The 27,875-nt window shown below is 47.7% G+C and overlaps 1 protein-coding gene across 3 annotated transcripts in view; it reads left to right on the top strand.

The window, feature by feature from the left end:
* Window positions 1–13,521: 13,521 nt before the first annotated feature.
* IGDCC4 (immunoglobulin superfamily DCC subclass member 4) overlaps window positions 13,522–27,875 on the top strand; it is a 232,508-nt gene continuing 218,154 nt past the window's right edge. For all 3 annotated transcript variants that reach the window (XM_075896896.2, XM_075896895.2, XM_006129178.5), the window contains exon 1: window positions 13,522–13,922. In XM_075896896.2, the coding sequence (XP_075753011.2) occupies window positions 13,703–13,922 (220 nt within the window). In that variant the 5' untranslated portion in view covers window positions 13,522–13,702. The remainder of the gene's footprint in view (window positions 13,923–27,875) is intronic.

Genomic DNA, 27,875 nt, shown 5'->3' with positions numbered 1-27,875 from the left:
CACAAACCCCTGTGAGCAGCGATAGCTACATCAGTGGGAGAAACTCTGTGCATGCTGCTGCTTATGCTAGTGTACCTTATTCTGCTCAGGGGGTTGGAATACTCACACCCCAAGTGACACAAGTTTTGCTGACCTAAGTGGTAGTGTAGACATGGGCTATAGCATGAAGAGATTTAGAAGCACCCACCCCATTGACTTCCAGGGAGATTTGTGCTCCTAAGTCCCTCAGACACTTCTGAAAACTTCCTCCTGCAGAAAAAATTTCTGGGGTTGGATAGAAAGTAGAAAGTACAGAAAATAAAATAGGAAAGACTGATTTTCACTGAGATACTGACGAGCTTAAGAACTGCCAGATACGGTCAGACCAATGGTCCATTTAGCCCAAAGGTGGGCAAATTCCAGTCAACGGGCTGAATCCATTCCACAGGGTTAGTCCCTGGCAGGTCCTCACCTCTATATTTACCTGTGCCTCCACAGGTGTTGGGCAATTGCAGCTCTTGTTGGCCACAGATCGCCATTCGCAGCCAATGGGAATGGCAGGAAGCGGTGTCCCGCCATTCCTATTGGCTGCGTACAGCGAGCCGTGGCCAATAAGAGCTGCGACCAATATCTGCGGAGGTGGAGGTAAATAAAGGGGCCTGCCAGGAACAATGGGCTGCATTTTTCTTTTATTGCCCACCTCTGATCTTGCCCCATATCCTGTCCACAGTATCTAGAAATTGTCCTCCCAACTCCTTTCCATAATCACACAAACTCCTTTGCTGACTAACTACTGGTACAGGCTGCCTGATATTAAATACATGAACTAGTGTACGGTCTGACTGGGAAAACTTTGCTAGACTATTCTCCTGTGGGTACTTGCAATTATATAAACCACAGAATGTGTGTGAAGTAACCCTTCTTTGACCCCTCGGCTTGTGTAGTGGTTTGCTAACTAGATATTTCCCCCCTTCTTGCAATTAAAATATACATTTTAAATGGTGAAAGGGGGAGGGGAGAAAAATATTTATTTTGCCGGTGGGACTGTAAAACTTCCCTCAGATTGGCCAGGTCACAAGAGACCCAAAGCTAACAAATTGATCTTAGTCATATAATAAACTAATTTATTAGATTTTTATTTTAAGAGATGGTGGCATTAATTAGACTGATGTGGGCCATAAATCACTTGGTTGGGATAAGTCCTCAGATACTTGTAATTTAAATTAATACAACTGCATCTTAATTAATCCGATTAAATCCCAGGCCCAGTCATGTACAGCCTGTACCATGTAGGAGGTAAGTGTCAGAGGGAAAAAGTATATTAATGAAAGGCAGATTTCTCATTGCGTGTTGGATCTGCTCAGCTGGTGGATGGTGGGAGGTGGGAGTTGAAAATGGCCTGCAGAGGAGGTGCCCTCAGGAAAAAATGGAGATGGATGACAGGTACGAAAATGTAACTAAAGCCTTGTGTTTAATGGACTCTTTCCCTGGATACAGCCACCAGCTGTTGAGTTATGAAACCTGAATGCGGTCTCACTCCTCAGCGCATGCTGGCAGTACCAGGAAGTACAACTTTATTGGTTCTTTAGATATTGGATATGACCAGAAAGGGGCTATCCCTTCACGCTAGTTCCCCTCTGGCAGTATGATGCACTAGGCTGTATGCCATGAAGCACTTGGGTTTTGCAATGAACACTGTTGATGAAAATGCATCCCCGCTCGGATGTTGGTTTCTCTGAGACATTTGCAGATATTGTTCTTTTCCCCCACTTGTTTTGTTCCATTTGTGTCTGGGTGACATGTATCCACATTGTGGGGGCTGTACTACTGTGCATGAGGGTTTAGATGGGTAGAGAATAAGACAAAGAATACTTTATTGCCTCTGTATACACCAATGGTACACCCACATCTTGAATACTGTTATACGGATGTGGTTGCCTCATCTCAAAAAAGATATATTGGCATTGGAAAAGGTACAGAAAAGGGCAACAAAAATGATGAGGGGTTTGGAATGGCTGCCGTATGAAGAGAGATTAAAAAGACTGGGACTTTTCATCTTAGAAAAGAGGAGACTAAGGGGGGATATGATAGAGGTCTATAAAATCATGACTGGTATGGAGAAAGTGAATAAGGAAAAGTTATTTACTTGTTCTCATAACATAAGAACTAGGGGTCACCAATTGAAATCAATAGGTAGCAGGTTTAAAACAAGTAAAAGGAAGTATTTCTTGACACAACACACAGTCAACCTGTGGAACTCCTTGCCAGAGGGTGTTGTGAAGACCAGGACTTTAACAGGGTTCGATAAATTCATGGAGGTTAGGTCCATCAATGGCTATTAGCCAGGATGATAAGGACGGTGTCCCCAGCCTCTGTTTGTCAGAGGCTGGAAATGGGTGACAGGGGAGGGATCACTTGTTGATTCCCTGTTCTGTTCACTTCCCCAGGGGCATCTAGCATTGTCCACTGTCAGCAGACAGGATACTGGGCTAGATGGATCTTTGATCTGACCCAGTTTGGCCATTCTTATGTTCTTCCTGTTCTTGCTGATATTTTCTTTTCAGACTTAACAAGCCAGAGTCTGCACAGCTGTTTATAGAACAACTTACTTTTGATCAAAGGCTCTGGGCTGAGAGCAACAGAGAAAGATGCTGTTTATTCTTCTGCCCACCGTGCATAGACAACTGCAGTTCAAGCTTCTCCACATCTCCCCACTAATCTGTCCAAATCCTGAGCTTGCGAGACCTCCCCTAGGAATTAAAAATGGAATTCATTTTCTGTTGACCATTCTATCCTTGATGCTTCTACTGAGTCTGCCCACAAGAGTTCTGAGCATGAGAGTGACATAGGTTTGATGTGAAGGACTAATAACTAGATGTCTGCCCCTATAGAGAGGTCACTAAATGCTCATGCCTGCTGATCACTAATGATGTAGCCCACGATCCATGCACTTCTGCATATATAACTAGGTTCCCTGAGCCAAACAACTAATTCCTCCATGGTACATGTGAATGAAACAGATTTTCTTTTCAGGCGGGAGGTTATTGTAGTGATTGCCTATCTACACAATATCCAATAGAAGAGGACAGAGGAATCTTATTAATCCAAAGAGAAATCTGATTTGTGGCTCATTCTTACAAGCTATCAATAAATGTATCCAAGAAAACCTTATGAGGCATGGATAGTACTAGCAAACCTTTTAGCTCAATAAATAGAAATTAAATTTCCCCACAGATTTCACTTTTAGCATGAAACAACCTCTTCATGTTACAGCTGTAGATAGTTGCTTTACACACATTTTGAATATTCTTATTCCCACCCCAGTTGGGAGCAGAACAATAATGCTGAAAACCCTAAACAAATCTAACACAGGAGAAATAATGGACCAATTAGAGGCAACGTTCTCTTAACGATCTCTGGCCAGCAGAGGAAGCACATGTAAAACAATAGCTTTATTTGTGGATATTTTAATTGGATAGCTCCCAGGGAAGCTGATGAGACGTCTCTGATTTCTTAGACTTAGCGGAACTTTTAGATCTGTTTCAAAAGCATTTCTGAATGCTGCGCGGCAGTCCTGCCTGCTGGCCAGGGCGATGACCTTTGGTGTTAATTAGAGTTTATGTGAAATCAAATTAGCTTGCAAAAGAGGGCTGTAAAATGAAGATGGCAGGGTAATTGCCGATTTGTGTGCTTCTAAATGAAAGGGATAAACAGGTCTTTGGATTAAGAGGTTTACATGAAAATAATTCTGGAGACGTTTTACTTTTTTGCTATGTTTCACTATCACTCCACATCAAATGATATTATTTCTCTTATTAATACTCAACGCTGCCTTCATCTTTGCTGAGCCCACCGGTCCATGATGCTCATTGGAACTTAAACCATAAACCAACACTGAACAATGATAAATTATTTATAGCAGACCTGTAGAGCTGTCAATAGTGCAAAGCTTTTCTTGCTTGTGGTCAGCAATCCATAAATAAATAGATCATTTACTTAGGTTTGTCGAGCAATCAGAGAAGTGGGAGCACCCTTCATCATTCAACGAGGGTACTGAAGACATTGTGAAAGATTTTCAAAGAGAGCAAAATTTTCAGTTCCAAATGACACGGTGAAAACCTGTTACTGTGAAAATTTAGCAGAGGACTAAAATCTGCACATTCCTAGTGTCCCTCCTAGCACGCACCAGTGGAACGTTATCAAAGAAGGCAAAAGAGATTGGGATCAATTTTCACTGCCGGAATAGATAAAAACTGGTTAGACTAATTCTTTGTGAAATATTCAACAAGTGAGGAAATCGTATGTCTCAACTAAATGCATCGGCAGGAGAGGCAGGCGCAAGAGTCGGCCTGGACCAGAGACACACAATTCATCTCACTGTCCAGATCTGAATTCCTGAACGTTTTAAGATCTGGGACTGTATGTAGGTTCAGTCTATACAGAGATCAGATCCAAACTTGTCCAAAGTTCAATAGTGTATCCATACAGGCCCAAACTTTGCTTCTGAAGTATCACCAGGTGTGATGCCAAATGAAGGCGTGAATGTAGAGGCATACATACAGACACCTCATTTGTTGGCAGGATCAAACGCAAGCCCATCAGCACAAAGTTCTGCCCTTTGAGCTAAAGCAGTTAGTCTGTTAGCTCTGACAGCTGGTTGTTATGTTTTCGGAGGCCAGCCACTAGAGGGCGACATGATCACATGTTCTAAACCTCTTTAAGGGTTTGACTATATTTTCCCAAGCTTGTCGTTTTACCATAATCTTTGCACGCTTTATGAAACACTGGAACAGATCTTAATTTTTGGCACATGGATACATTTGCTAGCACAAAGGCGCATGACTCTTATTTCTGAAGGCATACCCCGCTGTGCTGGACTCTTTGATGTCACATGTGTTATTTACACTGAAAACCAGTCCTGGTTAGTAAGTTTTGTAACAAGCTATGAAATGTGAGTAACTTAACAGATTCAGACTTCAGGGTGACCATTCTTTAAAAAGTTCTTCAGGGTAAAGCGTAGATATTCTTTTATAACACTGAGCAAATATTATTTTTCATAATCAGAATCTTGTAAACAGGCCTATCAAACTGCCACATAATATACTGAGATGTTTCCAGTAAAAATGTATTTTATTATATTGGTAGTGAATTTGTTTAGAAAAAGGGAGTGAACTAATGTGACGGTACAGGAGACTCAAACGAATTGGATGAGGCTAATCTAAAAGATGTCCTTTATGTGCTGTTCATATAAATCCTGCATAATTTTTGTGAATTTAGAATTTCATAAATCTAGCTCAACCCAGTAGTCCTGTCAGAGCTTCAATAATGATCCAATTGGGGGGTGTCTGTGTAAAAATTAAGGGAAGTTACCATTTGGTTCTACTCTCACAAACTCACATAGTTAGTCCCGTTAAGTAACTCACGAGCGGAAGGGTTCATTGCATTTAGAAAATACCAACTAGTAGAACAAATGCTGCATGTATTTTACGTGCGTGGAGTTTGAAACCTTACTTGTTTTGGTGTAACTTAAGAAGTAAAACCCCTTAAGAAGTAAAACCCCTTCTTCTTAGACTGTAACCCTTTTTATATAAAAATAGCTCAGTGCGGCAGTGGTATTTAAAATACTCTTTGGCCATACTATGTACCGTGTCGAGGTCTGACAATAGACCATGGTAAAAAAGTCCCAGCCTCCGTGCTATCATTGGATCTGTGCAGAGGCCTACGAGGGTATAAGACTCTGTCCCTGGGGATCAGATTTGGGGAGCGGGGCTCTAGTTTGCAGAAAGGTATCATGCAGTGAGCGTATTTTGAAGACAGGATGTCTATAGTTGCACTACTTTCTGCCTCTGTCCGGCCTGCCCGCCCTGGAAAATACAGCTGCAATTGTCCAGCTGTAAAGTCCTGTGTTAGGTGACATTTTATACTATTATGTCACTCTCATTTATCCCCTCTCCCTGACTTCCAGCTGCAGAAGGGGACAGCCGGCAGCAGGAGGCTGAGGACCAGAAGAGCAGGGAAAGCCGCCTGTGCATATAACAATAATGCAACACCCATTCTAGGAAGAATGATGAGGTATTATGTGTAATAAATATTTATGAGGGCAAGCATAATGAAATGAACGTGTATTATACAGCGGCTCCCTTAGGGCCTGGCTATCAAATGCCTCTCCCCTCGCCCTCCCTTTTTCTTTTCTGTTATACAGAATTGTGCTGATGTCCCTGGGTTGTTGAGCAAATTGCTTACTGTGCTGCTCACTTACACAATGCGTGTTATTAAATGTAAGCAGCTGCTCTCCGTTTGGCATTGCTCACACATACAGAACAGGAGGGCGCGGACACTGGGTTGTTGTTTTTTTCTTTCTGCATTTCCAGTAGCACACGCAGCACCACCAGATTGGAATAACATTGGCCAGGAAGATCTCCCTGGTCCCCAGGGCCACGTTCCCAGACGGACTCATTCTCCCAAGAGACAGAGCATTGGTGGCCTGTGCTGGGGTCAGAGAAATGCAGCAAGGAGTTGTATTTGGGAATGCCTGTGGGGTGTTATTCATGCTAGGGAACGAACGGCTTTGTGGTTAAGGCACTAGACTCCTGCCATATTTACATGCTCACTGTGTTAATCTTGGTAGGCAGATCATGGCTCAGCGCCATTCAGGGAGGTGGTTTTATTGTGTAGCCCTAATGGGGTACTTACAGCAGCTGAAGACAAATTTAACGCACAAATAGGGCAATGCATAGCAGCTTCCAGAAACCAAACTCTGTTCTGTAGACCAGCCCTACGACTCCAGAGTCTTATTGTCTCGGCCTCCGACCTTCTTGGTGACCTTGGGAGTCACTAAGGACTTACATACACAGAGACACTGAGGAAAGCTAAGGGTTTGTCTAGGCTACCTCTTAAGCTGATGTAAAAACTGCCCCCAGAGGGACGTCAGTCACGCTGACTTAAAGCAGCGTCTGTACAGAGATATGCTGCCAAAATAGCATCTGCGTCTCGCTGAGGTAGAGTAATTATGCCCACAGGAGAGTGCTCTCCTGTCCACATAGCAGGTCTTTACGTGCTGTAGACTAACCCCAAGACAAAGCAAGTCAAGGTGTGACATGAAACCCTATGAAACTCCCAGTACAGTATCCACCTAGACAAGCCATACGTTGCACTGTGCCTCCATTGTTCCTCATCTGTAAAATGGGGCTAGTCACTTTGCCTTGTCTGTCTTTTCTCTTCAGATTACTAGCTCCTTGGGACTGTTTCTAGTTGTGCATTTGTTCAGATTACACCTCTCCTGTCACTGCCAATACTTGTTCATCGACTGGAAATAGACTAGCACTACTGTTAAAAGCCTGAAGATCTTTTGGTTCTGACCATCTCTCGGGTGCTTGGATCCAAGGTTTAGGTTTTGATCCTCACCCTCCCCAACACAGATCGTTGCTCTTTGTCCATTTCTTGTGTCGTTAACGACAAACAATTGGTGGCGACACTTTAAAAGGGACGGGACCCCAATTGTTGCACTGTAGCTGCCTCTGCCAGAGCCGTGCTGAGCTTGGGGAGTTTACCGAAGCTTTTATGGCTTCCAGCAGGCTTGTGACAGGAATTCCCTCTGCTCTCTCTATTGCCGGGTTCTTATGCAAACCAGTATGCAATTTATTGCTCTTATACTTGAATTATTGCAGGGGTTTTGGAGTGCTGCAATGATGGCTCCAGTGTGGGGAACAAAAGGCTGCCCCACAAACACCTGCCGGTGCTGCAGCTGGTTTGTATCGTCCAGAGTGTGTGTGTGTGTTTGCTCAGCACACCTGAGGCTCTGCAGATACCGGAAGCTTGACTGAAGCTGCCTGCTGAAGGGAACGGAAAGTTCCTGCTGGTAACATCTGAGCTGTTCTACCATAAATTCGGCTGGCTTCTTGCTTCTAAGAAGGGTCGAAGAGGAAATGCCAGCACCTGGGACGGCAGAGCTCCTTTTATTGGCACAGTTGTGTTCCGAGAGTTTGCTGTGAGCTTCCTCTTGACAGGACATGGGATGCTTGAGAAATGCAAGCAGAATGCCTCTTCCTTCTGGCTTCCTCTGTCTGCAAATACCACAACAAATCTTCTTTAAAAAGGAGTAGGGCACCCCAGGGCTTTTAGAGCTAGCTACCTCACACCTGCCAGGGGTTCCCCGGGATTCCATGAAGGCTAGCTCCAGTTGTTGGCCATACTTCAGTGGGTGTTTTGCCTGAATAAATCCTGCTGGAGGTGGGCCCACATCTTCTCCTGAGATCACCGTGTCCATGTCCACCCCACAGGGGCCTTGACACTACACTTAGCAAATAGCCAGTTGCCGGTGAGGCCACGCCTGGCTTTGAAAGTCAGACACAGCACCTGAATGGTGTTTCTGATTCCCTCTGCCCAGGTGCTATTCATTCGTATATTGCTAGTGTGTAAGTCACTATAGAGGCGTAAGTCACTATAGTGTAGGAGACAGACCCTGTCTCAAATTGCTTACAATATACATAGGCAGGAGAGGCAAAGGAAGGGGAAAAAAAGAAGTATTATTTTATGATCATTTTATTTTATTAATTTTATTACAGCTGGTTGGAAAATGGAATGGGTCTTTTAATGGAAAATGTGCTATATTCTTTTTAAGGAAAGAATTACATTTTCTGCAGAGAACAGATGCTTTCTGTGGAAAACTTAGTTTAACGGAAAACCCAGCCTTAATTTTCATTTCATAGAATCATAGAATAATAGGACTGGAAGGGACCTCGAGAGGTCATCGAGTCCAGCCCCCCGCCCTCAAGGCAGGACCAAGCTCCGTCTACACCATCCCTGACAGATGTCTATCTAACCTGTTCTTAAATATCTCCAGAGAGGGAGATTCCACCACTTCCCTTGGCAATTTATTCCAATATTTGACCACCCTGACAGTTAGGAATTTTTTCCTAATGTCCAATCTAAACCTCCCCTGCTGCACTTTAAGCCCATTACTCCTTGTCCTGTCCTCAGTAACCAAGAGGAACAAATTTTCTCCTTCCTCCTTGTGACACCCTTTTAGATATTTGAAACCCGCTATCATGTCCCCCCTTAATCTTCTTTTTTCCAAACTAAACAAGCCCAGTTCATGAAGCCTGGCTTCATAGGTCATGTTCTCTAAACCTTTAATCATTCTTGTCGCTCTTCTCTGTACCCTTTCCAATTTCTCCACATCTTTCTTGAAATGTGGCGCCCAGAACTGGACACAGTACTCCAGCTGAGGCCTAACTAGTGCAGAGTAGAGCGGCAGAATGACTTCACGAGTTTTGCTTACAACACACCTGTTGATACAACCTAGAATCATATTTGCTTTTTTTGCAGCAGCGTCATACTGTTGACTCATATTCAACTTGTGGTCCACTATGACCCCTAGATCCCTTTCTGCCATGCTCTTTCCTAGATATTTTTCATATGGGAAACTGAGGCACAGAGCGATTAAATGATTCACTGAGCACAGGTGTGGGCAACCTTTGGCTCCTGGTCCATCAGGGGATGCAGCTGGTGTGGCCGCGAGATGCTTTGTTTACCTTGAGTGCCGGTAGATACGGTGGCCCGCATCTCCCAGTGGCGCTGTGTGGCAGTTCCTGGCCAATGGGGGTTGCGAGACGTGGTGCAGGACACAGGGATGTGCTGGCTGCTGCTTTCTGCAACTCCCATGGCTGTGAATGGCAACCACAGCCACTTAGAGCAGTGGGCAGTCCGACCTGTGGGCGCTGATGGTAAACAAAGCATCTTGTGGCCAAACCCATCTTAAGGGTCTTCAAGCAAAGCCACCCTTGCTCATCTTTCTAGGCTAGCTTGGTGCGGGAAACCTCAGTGGGTGGATTTTCCTTCATGGTCTTGATGACCAATGTAGATGGGGGTGCCGTGAGCCAGGTTATGTGTTTCAATATGGACACTTCTCTGGAGTCATTTTTCTGTCACTGGTTTCACTTATAGGCAAGTCATGCCTCTAGGCCTGGCTGTGGAACACCCTCTTGTGGTTCTGTGAGTTTGGAGGAAAATCCGAATATACCAGCCAAATCCTAGCTCTTGCTGCGGGTGCAGATTTTCTGATAGGTGCACAGATGCTGCACCTGTCTGAATTAGCCACAGAATTTGGCCCATAATTCCTAGGGCACCATATCTGGTCTCTTAATAGTCCTGAATTATTGCACTAGTTTACACAAATGAAGTGCTGTTAATCTTACCAGGGAAAGCCCATCTCTTCTGTGCCAGTTTAAGTCTTTCCTCATTTTTGTTGTTGTTTTGAAGATGGGGACTTTCAAAAAGAGCCCACAGAGGCCCTTAGCTGACCTTTATTGTCAGGGTGATTTAGGGATCCAGTTCTCTTTAGAAATCTTAGCCTAGTCAAAATTGCTGGCAAAGGAACCAACAGTATGCTGTCAAAAAGACAAAGGAATGTGGCCTCATTATAATCTTGTGCCCAGCAAGCTATACTGCACTGTATCACTAGATATGCAACAGAGCTGGGCTCTGAGCTAAGGCAAAGTTGAGAAATGGATCAGAACCTCCTGGCCCACCTCTAATGCATGCCCGAGACACACGTTCAGCCATAGCACCGCACTGTTGGCTCACAGTCTGTCAGTGCAGCCTGGTAACTAAGTGCCAAGTGCAAAGTTAAAGTTGCATAACTAGTAAACATGAGAAATTTGCTTCGCACATGCAACCTTTCTTGTTTTCATAGTTCACTGAGCAAGCTCATAAATAGAAAGCTCTGGAATAAAGAGGTTTCTTTGGTGCAGGAAGGGGTTTTTATTTCCACAGTGGTCAGCACTCTGTGGTTTTTTTTCACACTGCAGTGGTAAACCATCTCTCTGCACCAGGCAAACCTGTTTCCGACTTCCTAGCCCACAGCACTCAATCGCCTACCTGTGTGGGAGATGAATGCCTTCTGGTTTATGGAATGACCACGTTCAGGGTGCTGGAGGGCAAAGCAGTCACTGGGATGTTATTCTCCTCTTGGGCCAGAAATGCACCTGCGTGGATTTACATGAGTGTGCATTGAAATAACTTTTTGTTATTTGCCAAGCTACTGAGGCAGCGGTATTTTTGCAGCATCTCCCAATGCCTGAGGAATGGGCCATAGAATATAAGAACTGAAAGGGACATCTAGAGGTTATCAAGTTAAGTCCCCTGCCCTCATGGCAGGACCAAGCACCTGTCTGGTTCTACGGTACAGAATCCCTATGTTCAGAACAAGTGAAATCAATCCAGAGTAAAAGGCCATCAACTAGGACTATCCATCCCTGATAGATATCTATCTAACCTGCTCTTGAATATATCCAGAGATGGAGATTCCACAACTTGCAGTTTAAGCCCATTGCTTCTTGTCCTATTATCAGAGGCCAAGGAAAACAATTTTTCTCCCTCCTCTTTGTGACACCCTTTTAGATAATTGAAAACTGCTATCATGTCCCCTCTCAGAGTATGTTTACACTACTGCCATTTTTCCAGAAAAACTTGTTACGTCCACACTGCAACTGTGTTCTTTCAAAAGAAAATCAAAAGAATAGAGGTTTTTTTTCCAACATTGGTAATCCTCATTCTACGAGGAAGAAGCATTTTTCCGAAAAAGCTTTTTTGGAAAAAGGCCTGTGTCGATGGGGAAAGAGGGAATTCTTTCGAAAGAAGAGGAAAAAGCACAGGTGCCCTGGTGGCCACTCCCTCCATAGTAATCACAGCTAACATGCGAGATAGCGTCCATTCAGTGTGGACGCTCTCTTTTGAAAAAGCAGATGGCTTTTTTGATGTGCTTTTGCAGTGTGGACACTTTCTTTTGGAAGACGTTTTTCTGGAAGATCTCTTCCAGAAAAGCTTTTTCCGAAAGAAGCCTGCAGTCTAGACATAGCCTCGGTCTTCTCCTTTCCAAACTAAACACACCCAATTTTTCCAGTCTTCCTTCATAGCTCATGTTCTCTAGATCTTTAATCTTTAATCATTCTTGTTGCTCATCTCTGGACCCTCTCCAATTTCTCCACATTTTTCTTGAAATAAAAATCATCTGATATATTTTATTTAAAAAGCAATGAAGCTGTAAGTCAGGGGTTGCATATCACCAACACCAGGAAAGCCTGGAGACACATGACTAAGACCCCAACCTCACACTCAGGTATGTGGAGCTTATGGTTAATGACTGGCCCAGTTTGGATTTGGTCTTGTGGGAGTGATTTGGGGCTTTAGTTCAGGCCAGCAGCTCCAATTTTGATGAAAGTATAATCCATAGATTTTTAAAAAAAATACCAGATACATTCAAGTGCTTCTTACATTTGCATGATCTTTGGATCTAGATTCTAGCCAGGGCTCTGCAGGAGGGAGGAGATGGAATCTTTTTTTTCTTTCCTATGCATCCTGGTCCATTTTGACTGCTGCTGGCTCCTACCTCACACTGCTGTGCGAGTGTGGGGAATGTCAATGAATCTGTGCTGTCATGGTCCACCAGCTCAGCCTCTTTCCTGGCCCACTCCCCAAAATCCATTTGCAAATGAAAGAAAACGCTGCCCCCAAGGAATTCAGCCCTGTAGCTCCACATGGTACAAAGCTTCATCTTCCTCCCAGCTACCCTGTGCGCTGCTTCTGCTGTCTAGAGAGCCTCCTGCTCCCACCCACTGTGGCTGACTAGGATTTGATCCTTAAAAAGAGAATAGGGTGAATACATACGTAGGGCAAATATGACTGGACGTGGCCCCTATCTTGCAGCTGGAGCATTGGACTAAACTGCCACATAGCCATGCTCTGGAGTGACTTAGGAAGAGAAATGTTGGGTTAAAATTCTTGTTTAGCAAAATTATTTACTGTAGAATGTACTTGATTGCATGCTTTATGTCCAGCATGCCAAGGCTGGGATCCGTGCTCAACTATCCCCCTGCCCTAAATTCCCATGTAAGACAGCGGGCACTTGTCTAATGAAGACCAGAGTGAATAAAACAAAGGTCCTGATCCTGCAGTCAGAGACAACTGGGTGGGATTGGCTGAGACTCCACCCTGTTTGTTTCTAATCACGGAGGTTCTCAAGCATTAGCCTAATTCTGCAAGGCTTGGAGTTCTGTGGGGAAATCTTTGTTTCCCCCTTAAATATGCATTTCTCTCTAGCTCCCTCCTGGTAGCATTTCTTGTGCAATCTCTTTTGTAAAAGTGCAGGAGTGTTTCTCATTTCTCTCCCCAAAATATTCTCATCTGGGACTGAAATTGACCTGCCCCTTCTCGTAGGTGTTTGCAAAACACTTTGAAGAGGAAAAGTGTGAAGAGTGAAATGTTTATATCCCTCAAGCGCTCCCGATTCTTGGGGAAGGGGAAAGTCTGAGACTTTCTGAAGCTTTTAGCAACCTGTTGAATGAGTCCTTACTTTTAAAAAAAATGGCATTCTTGGGTGACGGTCACCCCGTCTTGCTAAGCTAGCGGCAGGGTGTGCAAGCGAAGATCTGAGCCCTCCAATTCTCCCCACTCTCACAAAAAAAATCCCCACAAAAAACCCAGCAGCCCTTTTATTTTTGTCACATTCTGGGGCTTGTTTGCTAACCCTGCACACAGAGCAGGGCTTTTCAGCAGCTGGGCGCTGCACAAGGAGTGACCAATCTGTTTCCCTCAAAGCTTCCAGCATGCGGCTGCATGGAGAAACAGAAAGGGGGGTGTGTGCGCTGGGTTGTTGGCAGAGGTTCAGGCGTCTCTAGTGGACACCTAAAGTGGGACTTGAGTGTGTGTGTGTGTGTGTGTGTGCATGTGTGTGTGCAAGCCAGCAACTCACATAGTCTCTAACATTCACACAAGATGGCGATGGAGTGGAGGGAGACTCAGCTGCCCTCTTAAATGTTCTTCTGGACATTCAAGGAGCCCTGCTTTTTTTTCCCTCCTGGAGATTTTAAGGGTTTACATGGCGCTAGAGGACTTGCTTTGTCTCTGTGTTTTCTCCTTGACCTTCTGTGTCCTGGCGGTGGAAGGTAATCAGTGCTGCGGGGGAGGCTCTTTTGTGTGGCTGATGTGGGCAGCGGAGGGGGGTCTGTATTTGGGGATAGCCCCCTGCCCCCCTCTTCTAGGCGAGCAAGCAGGGGGCTGGGCTGGGGCAGGCTTGGCCGCTCCCCTTCCACTCCCTGCCTGCCGGAGGAGCGTGCACCTCGCCCCTGACCACACAATACCGCCTCGGCGGGGGCTGCAGCGAGCTGCGCGGGGTGGGGATCGGCGGCCGGGAGCCCGGTGCCAGCGCAGCCCCGCCGCTGCGGGGACGGGCATGGCCCGGCAGCCGCTCCCGGGCGTGGTGGCCCGGCCCCTTGGCCCGCCGCGCCCGGGGGACACCCGCCCCGAGTTAGCGGGGCCGGGCTGGGGCGGGGGGAATTGGGTCCCCCCCCAACACACACCCCCGGCAGGCAGCTGCGCTGGGCGGGCAGCGGTGCCCGGGAGCGGCCGCTCCGTGCCATGTGCTGCCGGGGCGGGGGGAGCCGGGCTGGAGGGCCCGGGGGTTGCTTTGGAGTTGGGGAGACCAGGGCACAGGCTGGGGGGGGGGGGAAGATTGGCCCGTGCCCCCCCCCCCCCCCCGTTCAGTTCTCCGCTGCTGGCGCTTGGGGAGGGGGACCGTGTTGCCGACGCCACGTGCCTGTCCCAGCCCTGGGCAGAGCAGCAGCTGCGCCCTGGGGATCCCGGGGCTGGGGCGCGAATTCCTCTCTCTAGGGGCCGGGGCAGTGGGTGGGGAGCAGGGAGCAGGGAGAGCAATTAACCCCCTAGCCTGTGCCCCCGCCTCCTTCCCTCCCTCGGGGTGTTGTGCCAGGCTGGAGCGGGGCTCCCTTGCTAGCGGGGGTTCCGGGTGCCAGTGCTGCTGCTGCGCCCCTGTACACGGGGGGGGGGGGGACAGCGGTCTCTTCTCTCCACATTTAGGGTGGCTCATTCAGAGGGGGCATTTCCAACCAGAGGAGAGTGGGGCAGGCTGGAGGGCATCCCTGGCAGGGGCCAAAAAGGGGAGAGTGGGGCGCGCTTGTGGCAGGGAAGGTGCAGGCCACAGGAGAGGTGGAGAGGAGAGGCCAGGTGAGGCGGAGGACCAGGGAGGTGATGGAGAGCAGAATTTGGAGGCAAGGAGCAGCCTGAAGCTTTCTCCTGGCAGGGGAGAGCTTGCTGGTGGGATCTTACGATGCTGAGCACCCCATCAGCATTTCTGATGCATCCACTTGCAGAGTCCGTAGATCAGGGCCTGAAATGCCAGCGCCCGGCTCATGGGGGTGCAGCGGGTGCTCCTGCTGGGCTCCGCGAGGCCTTTGCGTTGTGCATGCTCCAAGTGGTGCCCAGCAAAACAGTCAGGTGTCCTTTTCAACCAGGGGAAGCGTGGTATAAAGCTCTGTGTAGCCAATTGAAACAGCCTCCCTTCTTCAAATGGGAACCTCTGGGTGAGCATGACATTTTGCGCCCAGTATTGTCCAGTCAGGCCAGCGGCTTCTTTATACCTTTTTTATAAATTTTGTTTTTAAAGGCACCATGACTCTACTTTCAGTTCACTTGCTTCCTGCTTACCAGCGCAGTTTTCTGAGTTCTACTGTATTAGCAAATATTTAGTTGATCAGTCAGGTAATCCAATAATAAACATACCGGTCACTCCCCTGTTTGTGAGGATTGGCTACATAAATGGGCGGTGAGCCTGCCTTCACATATCCATCTCTCCGATCTAAATCCTTGACTCTCTCTGTTTAGCCATGGAAGTGTTCAAGGTTTGTTCACGTTGTGAACCCTTTGGATGTGTTGCTTTTTCCAAGGTGTCTGTTTGCCCGTGTAAGCATTTAGCACTGTCTCTGGAAGAAGTATTAGAAAGGCATGGTTTGATAGAACTGCACTATCATGCACATTAAATGTCCACTAGACTTATGTGTTTGGTGTAAGATAAATGCACAAAACAAAAATGAAAGCCAGGAATGTTACGCCTGTTTCGCTGCCTGTACTTATTCAGTCCTCTGATTCAGTTTCAGCAGAGTATAAGCTTCCATTTCTTAAAGTTATCTAGCCCTTACAATTGCAAAGATAACCCCTTTTCATGTGTGTGCGTGGATGCTGGGATGTATTAATCCTGAGAGATATGAACTGCTGTTTTGCGAGAAGCTGGGAATGGACGACTTGGTTACTTGTTCTATTCATTCCCTCTGGGGCATCTGGCATTGGCCTCTGTCGGAGGACAGGACACTGGGCGAGATTAAGGATGTTAAATTGTATTTAATCAACTAATTGAGTAGTTAATGGAATTTCCATTGACTACTCGATTAGTTGATAAGAGGGAGAAACTGCAGAGCTACAGCTATGTCTCTGCCTTTTAAATGTAGTAAGAGCTGGGCAGCTCTTACTACATTTAAAAGGCAGAGGCGCAGTGGGGGACTGGGTGTGAGCCGGGATAGCTGAGTCCCCTGCTGCACCTCTGCCTCCCCTGCCCCCGTCCGGAGATGGTGCTGGGGGCGGGGGACCAGCTTTTAAGCTGACTTCTGCTCCCCCTCCTTGCTTCCTCTGATAGAGGCAGCAAGCGGGGGAGAAGCAACTAGTCAAGTAGTGGCTCACCTAGGCTTATTGGGCAGTCAGCTGTTCGATTAGTCGCTTACAACCTTAGACGAGATGGACCTTAGGTTAGACCCAGCATGTCTGATCTTATGTTGAACAAACAGCACAGTGGGTGGAGCCTTTGGGTACCACTGCAGTATTTATAACCAATAATAATGATTTTAAAAGTTTGAAACTTTAGTTTGCAAACAAGATTCAAAAAGAGATCTGGAATTCCTTCTCTAGGATTTTGTAATTGTGGCTTGCCCTGTTTTTGAAATCAGTGTAAAGAGAATAATCAAAATTTGGTTTTTAACGGTTGAGTATATGTTGTTGTGCAAGAAAAAAATTACCTCTACTGTAATATTGCTACTTGCCAGGCTCGCCGATGGCAAAGAAGACAATTGCCCCAGGGCCTGGCAATTTAAAGGCGCAGTGGCGGTGGCTGAAGACCAGGGCCCTTTAAATCACCGCTGGAGTGCCATGGAGAAAGCTCCAGGTGTCTCTGAGGGCTGGATTCCCCGGCCCTGCCTCTTCCACCAGAGGCCCCGCCCCTTTCAGGAGTGCAGAGCCAGCCCCTCCCATACCTTGTCCAGGTGCCTGTGGAGGCTTTCAGCTCTCCTGCTACTTGCTGGTTTACACCAGTGCGGGAATATCCTAGTGTGCAGAAAGGTTTAGAAGCAAAGTTGTCAGTGGTGGTGGAAATGTGTGTCGTCAACAGGTGGATTTCACTGTGAAAACAAAAGTCTTGAGTTACTTTAATCTCAAATTCATTCTCTGAAAAGTTGAAATGCTTTTGAAAAGTTGTGAACTTGAACCCACGGCCACTTATTTTCAATCCAAAAATCAATCATCAGGTGGCATGAGATACTTCTGAAGAAACTGGAGTGGAAAAATCCTCTCCCTATTTACTTTAATGAAGCTATGCTGAGGATCGGGCCCAATATTTTTCAAAACCGCCTGTTGTCTAATTTGACACAGTTTTCCTTGAAGAGCCAGGAAGGATTTTTTTTTTTGAAAGACTCTAGCTTGGCCCTGCTGAGGAGATTTGTATGGCTTGCTTGACAGGGGGCTCTCTAAAGGGATACAGCTTGCACTTGGGCAGCGGGAGGGGGGAGTGCCGGCTTTCCAATGGAATGATCAGATGAAATCCACCTAGATTGTTGTAATTGGTGTCTTGTAAAATCCCCTATGTGGTTTCTGAGCTGTTTTTCTTCCTAAATTACCTAACTTTTCACTCTGTTTTGTTCTTGGTGCATTCTTTCTGGCTCCATAGCACTGCGGCGGGCTGAGTACAGTTTCGTGCCTTTGCCTCGGAAAGTCAGTTCTCACAATTGTTGCAGAGGTCACATGTCTTGTCTTTTGCTATGGGAGCCTGTTTTTTGCAGTCTGTCCACGGCATGCAGATTCGCCTACTCTGCTGCCTGCACTCATGCAGTGTCACCTGATTGCAGTCTTGTTTTGGTGATGCGTGAATTGGCAGTTTGTTTGGTGAGCCGAGGGGAGCTGCGTGGCTCAGGACTCAATTTGCCATTACGTTTGAGATACGCCCGGAGCATCTGCCGTGCCCTTGTGAAAGGCCATATACTGATGCACACAGGAATCTGATTTCACACATGGCTCCTGTCCAGGTGCAAGTCTTTCCCATTCTTGAGCTTGCCGCAGTGGTGCTGTGGCGGTTGGGAGAGTTTTTTCTGGCAGATCAGTAGGTCACTTCTAATGTCAGGTCTCTAAAGAATAAAATCTGGCCGGCGTAGTTTTTTTTCTTTACACCAGGTGAAGGGGAATATTGACTGTGTCGGGGTGTCTCTCTCCAGCTCCATACAGAGAGACTTGCTATTGCTTCAGAGCAACTCTCACGTTACTCTGAAGCAATAAGAAAAAAGAAAAAGCTAAACTCTTAAATACAAAACCCTCCCCACTAGGGATGTTAGCGACTAGTTGACTAGCCGATAAGCATAAGCTTACTGGGCGTTTGACTGGAATATCGACTATTCACCCTCCCCCCTTTCTGCCTCCTATAGAGGCAGCAAGGAACAGGAACTGGTACTGGGGGAGCGAGCTTAAAAGCTGGTTTCCCCTCAGCATCATCTCCCCGGTGCTGCCTGCCCGCCCCCCCATTGCCTTTATCAGAGGCAGTGGCGGGTGGGAGGCTGTTGCAGGCAGAGGCTGCTCTGGCAGCAGCCCATGTCTGCGAGGGTCGCACCAAGCAGCCCCTGTTCGTGGCAGCCTGAGCTGGCTGCTGCAAACAGGGGCTGCTGGAGTCAGGGCGAGCCAGGACCGAGCAGTCCCAGCTCGTTCTGCTCCGGGACACCGTGGCTCTGTATTTTAAATGTAGTAAGAGCCTGGCAGCTCTTACTAAATTTAAATTCCAGAGCCTCAGTATGGGTGGCTTGTGCCTCTGCTCCTGGCGCTACCCCTGCCACGCTCTGCAGAATGGTCCTTATTGGCTAATTGTGCAGTTAGCCAGATAACCTCATTTCAACATCCTTACTTCTACTTTTCTCCTATTTTTTTGTAGTGAACTTTGCTTCCAGTTACGGGGTGCTTGGTCTAGTGAGTAGGGCACTGAACTCTGTGTTCAGTTGCCAGCTCAGCTTCTGCTGAGAGTATGGGCAAGTGACTTAATTTACCTTTGTGCTCACGTTGTCCCTCTTAGAATCCATTAATGATTGTGTGGCACTTAAATGCTGCAATGATGAATACCAGATGGCACAGAGATGGGTGCGCTAGAAAACCGTAAAGACACAGATTGCCGGCTTGCCGGGTGTGCGTAGAAGTTTGATTGTGACCCTTTGGTACTGGTGCCACTACAGCCTTTGTGTACAATAGCAGAAGCTTTTGAGTGGTGTTCCTGTAGGTCAGCCATAGGAAGGCAGCTAGCTGTGCACTGCCACAGGCAAAATGCAGCTGTATTTATTTATTTGCATCATTGCAAGTACTTGGCACCCTGAAAGGGCCAGGACTGTACACTTAACACACTTTTCTGGCTTTTAATGGCTGTGATACCGCTGAACCTAGTCCTGGTTATATAATGAAGATGGGAATTAATATTTAATCTGGTTGTAATTTGTTGTTGGAATCCATCCCAAACCTTTGCGTGGGTGTGTGTGATGGAAGTGTTACAGTCAGGGGATTTTTGCGTGGGTAATTGAGAGATTCTTAGCCCTACTGGGGAAGGGTAACCCAAACATTTACAAATCCAATCTGATCATCTTAGTCATTTTGTTATCTGTAGAAAGCAAATGTTTGCTTCACAGTCAGCTGTAGTACTTAAGGGAATATGATAAACCTTTGTTATAAGTGCTTGCCTAGTACATATTAGACCAAATCCAACCCTGATGCAACTCCATCATCTTCAGGAGAGGAACTTGGCCCAATGTCTGTAATTTTTTAAAATCTAGTTTTATGCTTCAACAACAACAATCCAGAAGCATGGTGCAAGCACTTGTGTCAAGTGGCTGCCTCGCTATTGTGCTCTTAGGGGTTTTGGACTGCCATATGATGAGCGATTAAAAAGACTGGGACTTTGCTGCTTTAGAAAAGAGGGGACTAAAGAGAGAGTATGATAAGAGGTCTATAACATCATGACTGGTGTGGAGAAAGTGAATGAGGAAAACTTATTTACTTGTTCCCACAATATAAGACCTAAGGGCCACCAAATGAAATTAATAGGCAGCAGATTTAAAACAAACAAAAGGAAGTTCTCCATACAACACAAAGTCAACCTGTGGAACTCCTTGCCAGAGGATGTTGTGAAGATCAGGACTTAAACAGGATTAAAAAATGAACTAGATGATAAATTCATGGAGGTTAGGTCCATCAATGGCTGTTAGCTAGGGCTACATCTACACTGCTTCTTTCTTGTGCAAAAGCCTTTGCAAATGAAGCATGGATTAGCATATTGCCATGTTTCATTTGCATAATTAATTAGGAGCCGTTTTTGTGCAAAATGGCTCCTAATTAATTATTCGAATGAAGAGCGGCAATATGCTAATCTGTGCTTCATTTGCATAGGCTTTTGTGCAGGAAGGAAGCAGTGTAGACGTAGCCTAGGATGGTTAAGAATAGTGTCCCTGGCCTCTGTTTGTCAGAATCTGGGAATGGGTGACGGGTGGGATTGCTTGATGATTCCCTGTTCTGTTTATTCCCTGTGGGGGCACCCAGCATTGGTCACTGTTGGCAGACAGGATACTGGGCTAGATGGGACCTTTGGTCTGACCCAGTATGGCCCTCATGTTCTTATGCTCTTTCATTTCTTGTAGCGAGAGCATGATTTGAAAATAGCATTGAAAGCCAAGAATCCCTGTGCTCCTACATTGACACCCTTGGATCTGGGCAGGCTATTCAACCTCTCTGCCTCAGTTTCCCCCTTTTTAAAGGGCAGATATTACTGTTTACCTACCTGGCAGGGAATGTCATAAGGTGCTGGGAACGTGTGGAGAAGTCTGTCACCCTAAGGAGCTTTATTGCCTTTATTTGCCTCCTATGCTTCTGTAACCCCAAATACACTCCTTTCTGATTTATCCACCTGCAGCTGGTTTATGTGTTTAAATAATGGTGCCACTCCTTGTCACTGAGGTGCTACAGCCTTCCAGCCTCTGAATTATTCCTTTAAAAAAAAAAAGCCCCATTTTCCTCTGATTTGCTTTCCTTTTCCCACGTAGAAAAGAGCAGCATGTAATGGTTTGTATAGCATGCTTGTACTAGGGATGTTAAGTAGCGATTCATTTGGTAGTCAAGTAGTCGATGGAATTTCCATTGACTAGTCAATAATCACTTCCATGTTCCGCCTTGGAAATGTACGAGAGTCCCCCGTTGACCCCAGGCTGCATGCTGCGCTTCCTCTTTGAAATGCATAAGAGCCCCTGCTGAGGGCTCTTGTACACTTCAAAGCTGGTATGCAGTGTGGAGCCTGGGGACAGTCCCCAGCTGATCCTGGGCTCCATGTGACGCTGCCGCTTTTAAATGCTGCAAGGAGCCTGACGCCGGGCTCCCTGGGGCATTTAAAGCGACAGCGCTGCACGGATCAACTGTCCCCGGGCTCTGTGCGGTGCTGCCACTTTTAAGTACCCCTTCTTCTCCCCCCACCCTGCATCTATCAAATAGAGGCAGCAAGGGGGGGAGCGACTAGTTGACTATGCTGTCAGCTAGTCCTTTACATCCCTAGCTTGTACCGTGGAAGGAGAGCTAGAAAAGTGGCAAGGAATTGTGTTGTTAGTTTCACGTGGGCAGTGAGAATTTGTGAGTCCGACGGCAGTGGTGGAAGGCGTAGGCACCCCGCAGGATTGCCTTTTTGTCTATTCCGCGTGTTGCGGAAATTGAATCTTGGTGCTCAGGCCCACAGTGTGGAAATGCTGACTTTGGCCTCGGTCCTCTGTGTTATCCAGAGTGGTCCTGTCACTGAGCTTTATGAGTCTGGTGCCATGCGGAAGCTCTAGACAGATCCTAGGAATGCTTAACGGCATGCTGGGGATTGCGTCCTGGTGGTAGGGAAGAGACCTCACCAGCATTTACCCTGCCGGAGTGCTGAATCCAACCCCTGTCGCAGTTCTGTGGGCTGCTAGCGAGAAACGTAACCGTCGGGGAAGAGCTAATCAGTGTTTACGTGAGGCAAGGTAAAAACCAGCTAGAGTGGCAGCTGCTGAGAAGTGAAATTCCCTGCAGGGCTTGGCTTGCTGATTGTGTGTGGGTTGACAGCAAATCCTCATTACAAGGCAAATCTGAGCAGAGGGGGGAATCTTCGGCATGCCACCTCCATGCTCGTTTCCCCTCCCCCTGACTTTCTCGCCCCCGCTTCCCCCCACTTCGTGTGTGGCTCTCAAAGCACTTTGCCTGCGGAGGTTGGATGGGCGAGGTTCCTAATTTACAGACGCTCCTGTGAACTTTTTATTTCCGGGGCTATGATGCGTGTGGCTGGGCTTCTCTCTGTTTCTAGGGCAATGTGCGATCCCATTGATCCACCCTGGTAAAAGTCCAGTCCTGCTCAAAGAGTGCCACGGATTGCAAGTGGTTGGGGTGTGATTACTCTGCCTCATTGCCCATCTTAATTAGAGATGTAAAGGGTTAACGGTTTACCTGGTAAGCATGCATTTTACTGGCACGCTTACTGGGCTAGCTAGTTAACCGGCGGAGGGCTGCGGCCAGGCCTGGCTGGAGCAGCCTGCGGCTGGCCTGTTCGTGTCCTGCTGTGGGAGGGGTCTTCTCCACCCTGGCTGGGCTCACCGGGCCTCAGGCCGGGTGCTGCTCTGTCCCAGCTGGGCTGGAGCAGCCCCCCACCATGGGGGTCACCATAACTGGTTAAACGTTACGTTAGAAACGGGATTTTATATCCCTGATCGGAATGGGTGATAACATGGTCTAGTGTTCATCATGGAGAGGGAGTGGTTTTCACAGGAGATGCGCTCAATTAAGAGCTGCATTTTGGGCCCAAATTACCTGGCCCTGCCTCTTTAAATGTGTGTAACCCAGGTAGTGACGCTCCTGCCCTAGCTTGTGCTTATTCTTTTTTAAAATTCAGTGACACAGATTCATGGCATGAGGGCTGTTAATATTTAAGAGAGCTGCTCGTCCTGCGTAGGCCCTGGTGGGGCTACACACTAGCTAGGCGGTTAGCCGCGGGTAGGGGAGCAAAGTTTGTTCCAGGCACAGAACCTGTCAGGGCTTGGACTCTGGGATCAGAGGCTGCAGCAAAGTCAGCAGGAGCCTACCCGGCTGTCTGCCCAGGGGGCGTGTGCCCCACACGACCTCCTGCCACTTCCCCACACCCTTCGGGCCTTAAACACGGTGACCATGACAACGTGGCTGTGGCCGGAGGTTTCTTTGTGCAATGGTGTTGCCTGAGCTCCCCCACCCTAGGGGGGCAGAACTGGAGTACAGAGAGGAGTACCCCTTTACACCAGCTTCACCCCCTTTATGCTCAGGCCCCCCTCAGAAGGCCATTGATTGTGAGGTTCGGCAGTGCTCCCCTGCTTTGCTTCCCTGCCCTCCCCAGATTGGCTGGGCTTTCGTTCCTGTAGCGTTGGAACCATTTGGCCAGGGATGGTGGGTGACCCATGGCTTGGGGAGGCAAGCCCCCCCCCCCATGCCTGCCCATGAAAGACCCTGCGTCCCCTCACACACTGTGGCTGGCTGGCCCCTGCCCTGCCACCTCCTTCCCCACCTGTTACTCCCTGTAACGTGGCTGCTGGCCCTTGCCCCCTCCCTGCCTCAGGGTAGCAGCACCCAACCTCCCCTGGCCCCAGAGCTCCGGAGAGCCAGTTGGCAGCGTGGTCCCAGCCCCAGAGCTCCAGAGAGCCGGTCGGCAGCCTGGTTCCAGCCCCAAAGCTCTGGAGAGCCGGCGGGTGGCATGGCCCCAGCCTGCCCCAAACTGGAACTCTGGAGAGCTGGCCAGACTGGGCACGGGCGTGGCCAGTTGAGGCAGTTTCTGCCTAGGATACCTGCTGCTTGTGCGTTTGGCCCCATTTTAATTTTACAGGCCAAGACCTGAGCAGGTTAAAATGCATCGCCAGGTGGGAAAAGGTCTCAGGGACTCTTCCTGGTGAAAAGCAGCAGTCGTGTTTCACCCGTTAGTTGTGAGTAGGAGAGGAAGGACCAGGATACATCTGAAGGGGACAGGCTGTCTGTACTTGAGGATCTGCCCCCTTGCTAATCTGTAAATAAAAAAATCAATAAGCCATTCGGTTAATTGGTGTGACCAGATAGGTCTTTCTTGCCAGGGTGGGTTTCTCATGCTGTCTCCTCTGAGTCTATTAAGCATTTTGGGCCAAATACTTTGGTTGCCTACAAGGACTTTGGTTATCTATTTGTCAGGGGAGCATCCTTGGTGACCAATGTTCTAATTTTTTCCATCCATGCACACAATACATTTTGTTATGTGCACTGAGGCATGTGCAGATGTGCACCACCAGTAGAAACACATGGTGTGTTGGCTGTGAGTGCTGTCCTGATAAGATGGGTAGCATTTGAATCGCTCCTGAGCGGCTGTTCAAGTGCTCAGCTTACAGGGAACACTGGTGGTGACTCCATTGTTTAAAGCTGCCTTTATATTTACAGTTAAATCAGGACTAACCTCAGTGGTTCCCAACCTTTTTGAGCACACAGACCCCTTTTCAATGTATTACAGTTTCACAGACACCCTTTGCCCCCGCGGTCTATTTTTGCTAGTAGCCCAACTAAACCCTTCCCACTACTCTAATAGCTTTTGAATGGTTACAGCAGGGTGACATATTTAAAAAAGTGGTAAAAAGTGACTGTCCCATTTATAAGCCGGCTCCAGGGCACAGTCACAGCTTGTCAGCTTCAGCGTGGGCTGATGGACGTGCAGACTGCAGAGCACAGAGCTTCTGAGGTCCCGTTGGCTTCTGCTCACCCATGCTGCTTCCTCTGCTGCCGTCCCCTGCCCATCCATGGAGCAAAGGGACTCTCGTAGCCAAAGTGAGCTCTGGAGTTGCCAGCTCCTCAAAGGTGGAATTTGGGAGGGTAGAGGGCAAGGGCAGAACTTTGGCAGTGCAGAGGGGTTGGGCAGGGCAGTGGCCATGTGCTCTGGATTGTGCCTTACTTTTAATCCTGTTCCCCGGACATCAAGGGAGCGAGGGGAAAGTGCTTGCATGCCATGCATGCCTCACACATCAGCCAGGTGAGAGGGGCATGCATGGTATGCAAATACTTTCCCCGTGCTCCCTTAGCTTCTGGAGAATGGGATCAAAAGCAAACCGTGTCCCGGCGTGCATGGCAACTGCCTCCCCGCACTCCAGGAATGGGGGGGGAGATGAAAAGGAAAAGAAAAGTAAGGATTGGGCCCACTGCAGTAGACCTGATTCTTTCTGTGGACCCCCTGCAGTGCAGACCACAGGTTGGGAACCACTGCACCACACCTCGCTGGTTGAATCAGATCACCAGATTGGGCACACTGACTCACCAGAGTGTAATAGAATTTCCCATGACATCTAAAAAAATGAATACACATGTTGGCTTTAGCCGAGGAAAGAGTGAAACCTGCAGCTTTTGGAAATTTCTTTGGGTTAATCAAAGCAACCCAGAGTTTCCGCCGAGCCTCCACTGTGATGCACTCCCCATTCTGCTAACATTAGAGCCACCTGAAAAAATGCGACACGGGGTTGTGCTCCTCATCAGAGTCATCCAGGTGAGCTGTACTAGTTCCATTAGCTAATTTGGTTCCCAGTCACTGCCAGGCTTGCATGCTAGCCCTGCTCCTGACAAAGCTTTGGGAAAACATGCTGGGCGTCCGAGGAGAGGTGGAGCTCGAGGAGAGGACAGATGCCTGGGGAAGCAGAAGAATGAGCCAGGCGTTGGAGGTGAGAGTGGTTCTGCAGGGGGTGGGAGAGACGTAGGTTTACCTTGAAGGCTGGGGCTCACTGCAGGAGATGGGGCTGATTTGCACATGTTCACAGCTGTTTGCCAGGACCTGGGTTGCAGGAAGCCCAGTGCCTTTTGCTGGGTTTTGTTGGCTTGTCCAGTATTATTCCCCTACAGGGTGTGGTGTAGTATTCTGCCAGTGGGGTCAATTGTCCACTCCTGCTCTAGCTAGGGATGTAAAGGGTTATGCTTATGGGGAAGCGGTTAACTAATGGGCTGGAGTAGCCGTGGTGTCGTGGGGCTGGAACAGCCTGCAGCCATGCATGGGAAGTTCATAGAATCATAGGACTGGAAGGGACCTCGAGAGGTCATCGAGTCCAGCCCCCTGCCCTCAAGGCAGGACCAAGTTGCTGGGCCAGAGCAGTTCCCGCGGCGTGGTGAGGGGGGGTTGCTTGGCGTGTGGGAAGCTGCTCCAGCCGAGCTGGGCCCACTGCGTTGCCAGTGCTCCAAGGTGAACATTTTAAAGCTAGAGGTTAACATTTTAAACAGTGGCTTAATAGTTTAAAATAGTTTTAAACAGTTTAAACAATAGTTAACATCCTAGTTATAACACAGGAAGTTCTGTTGTTACAGATGCCCGTTGACGGTGCTACTAGTCAAGGCGTGATTTCACTAGGGAGGGAGCGTTTACTAGTCATCTGCTAATCCATTGCATAGGCTTCTTTGCATACTTGCATGGGCTGCATGCGTTATTGCTTAGTCAGTGCCGCCTCTGAGATCCCTGCATCGAAGATCAGCGGGTCCAAAGCAAGCCAGTGTCCGATCAGATACTGACTGCCAATCTCTCTCATCTGGGCTGGCCAAGAAAATAGTTGCAATCACCCTTCCCAAGCATGATTTTGTAAACATAACGCAGGCCATTAGGCAGTGATAGGAAAACGCTTAGTCAGCTCAACGAGGTCCTGCTTGACAAGTTTATCCCGCAGGCCCTTGAGATGGTGTAAACAAGGAAATACTTTAACAACGGGAAAAGATCAAACAGAGCGATGGGCAAGAGGTGCTAAAGAGACAGCTACTGAAGGGAACTATTGACTTTGACAAAGAAGCCAATACAAATATTAAAATCTGAGACAGAAGCTGGTGGAGTCAGAGGCTTTGTCTACGTTTAACTGTTTAAAGCACAGCCGCACCAGTGCTTTTAACTAAAAGGATGGCCATGGCACGCGTGCTGGGAGAGCTCTGCCAGTGCTCTGCGTAAACCACTTCTGCAAGGGGGGTAGCTAACAGTGCGGTAGCCTGGTTCCCACTGGCACTTTTCAGCACTGTAACTTGGGTGTGTGTGTGTGTGTGTGTGTTAGTTAGTTAGTTAGTTACACCTTGGAGCCAGAAAGTCACAGCCCTATAAAGTGCCAGTGTGAACTTAGCTCAAGTGAATGGAGAAATGCCAAAAGCTTGAGCTGATGAGACCTAGGATGGGGAAAAAGTCTCCAGAACACAGGAAATCTGAGATGAGAGTCAAGATACCTAAGAAAGCTGGTATAAGTGGCTGCAGTAACTGGTGATGTGGTACAGGTGGAACCTCTCTAGTCTGGCACCCTCCGGACCTGACCGGTGTCAAACCAGCGAGAAGGTCAATATTGTCTAGGAGCATTACCAACCTTTCCACTGCTCACTGGACTTTGAGAATACATTTTGGGATAAATTAAAGCTGAATAAAGCTCAGAACACTTCAGAGGGGTAGCCGAGTTATTCTGCAACTGGAAAAAACTTTAGACTAACAAATCAGGTAGATGGTATCATGAGCTTTCGTGGGCACAGCCCACTTCTTCAGAACACTGAGAGCCAGGACTGGTGGCTGTAAACAAACTTTATGGGACCGTGGGAAACTTGGCCACACCCATGGTAAGTGGACATTCGGCTAACTGAAATCATGCCGGACCATGGATGTTGCTGGAGCAGAGAGGATCAACCTGTACATTTCTATCAGCCAGAGGCAGTCCACTGCTATAGCATTTTAAGTAGAATAAAGAAGGTGGTTGTGGTGAATCTGGATTTCAGCCCACAAGATCACGTGC

Source organism: Pelodiscus sinensis, chromosome 14, assembly GCF_052426305.1.
Source record: "Pelodiscus sinensis isolate ZL-2025 chromosome 14, ASM5242630v1, whole genome shotgun sequence".
NCBI classification, from domain to species: domain Eukaryota; kingdom Metazoa; phylum Chordata; order Testudines; family Trionychidae; genus Pelodiscus; species Pelodiscus sinensis.
Note: the sequence above shows the minus strand (reverse complement) of the source record. Positions and strands in the feature narration are given on the sequence as shown.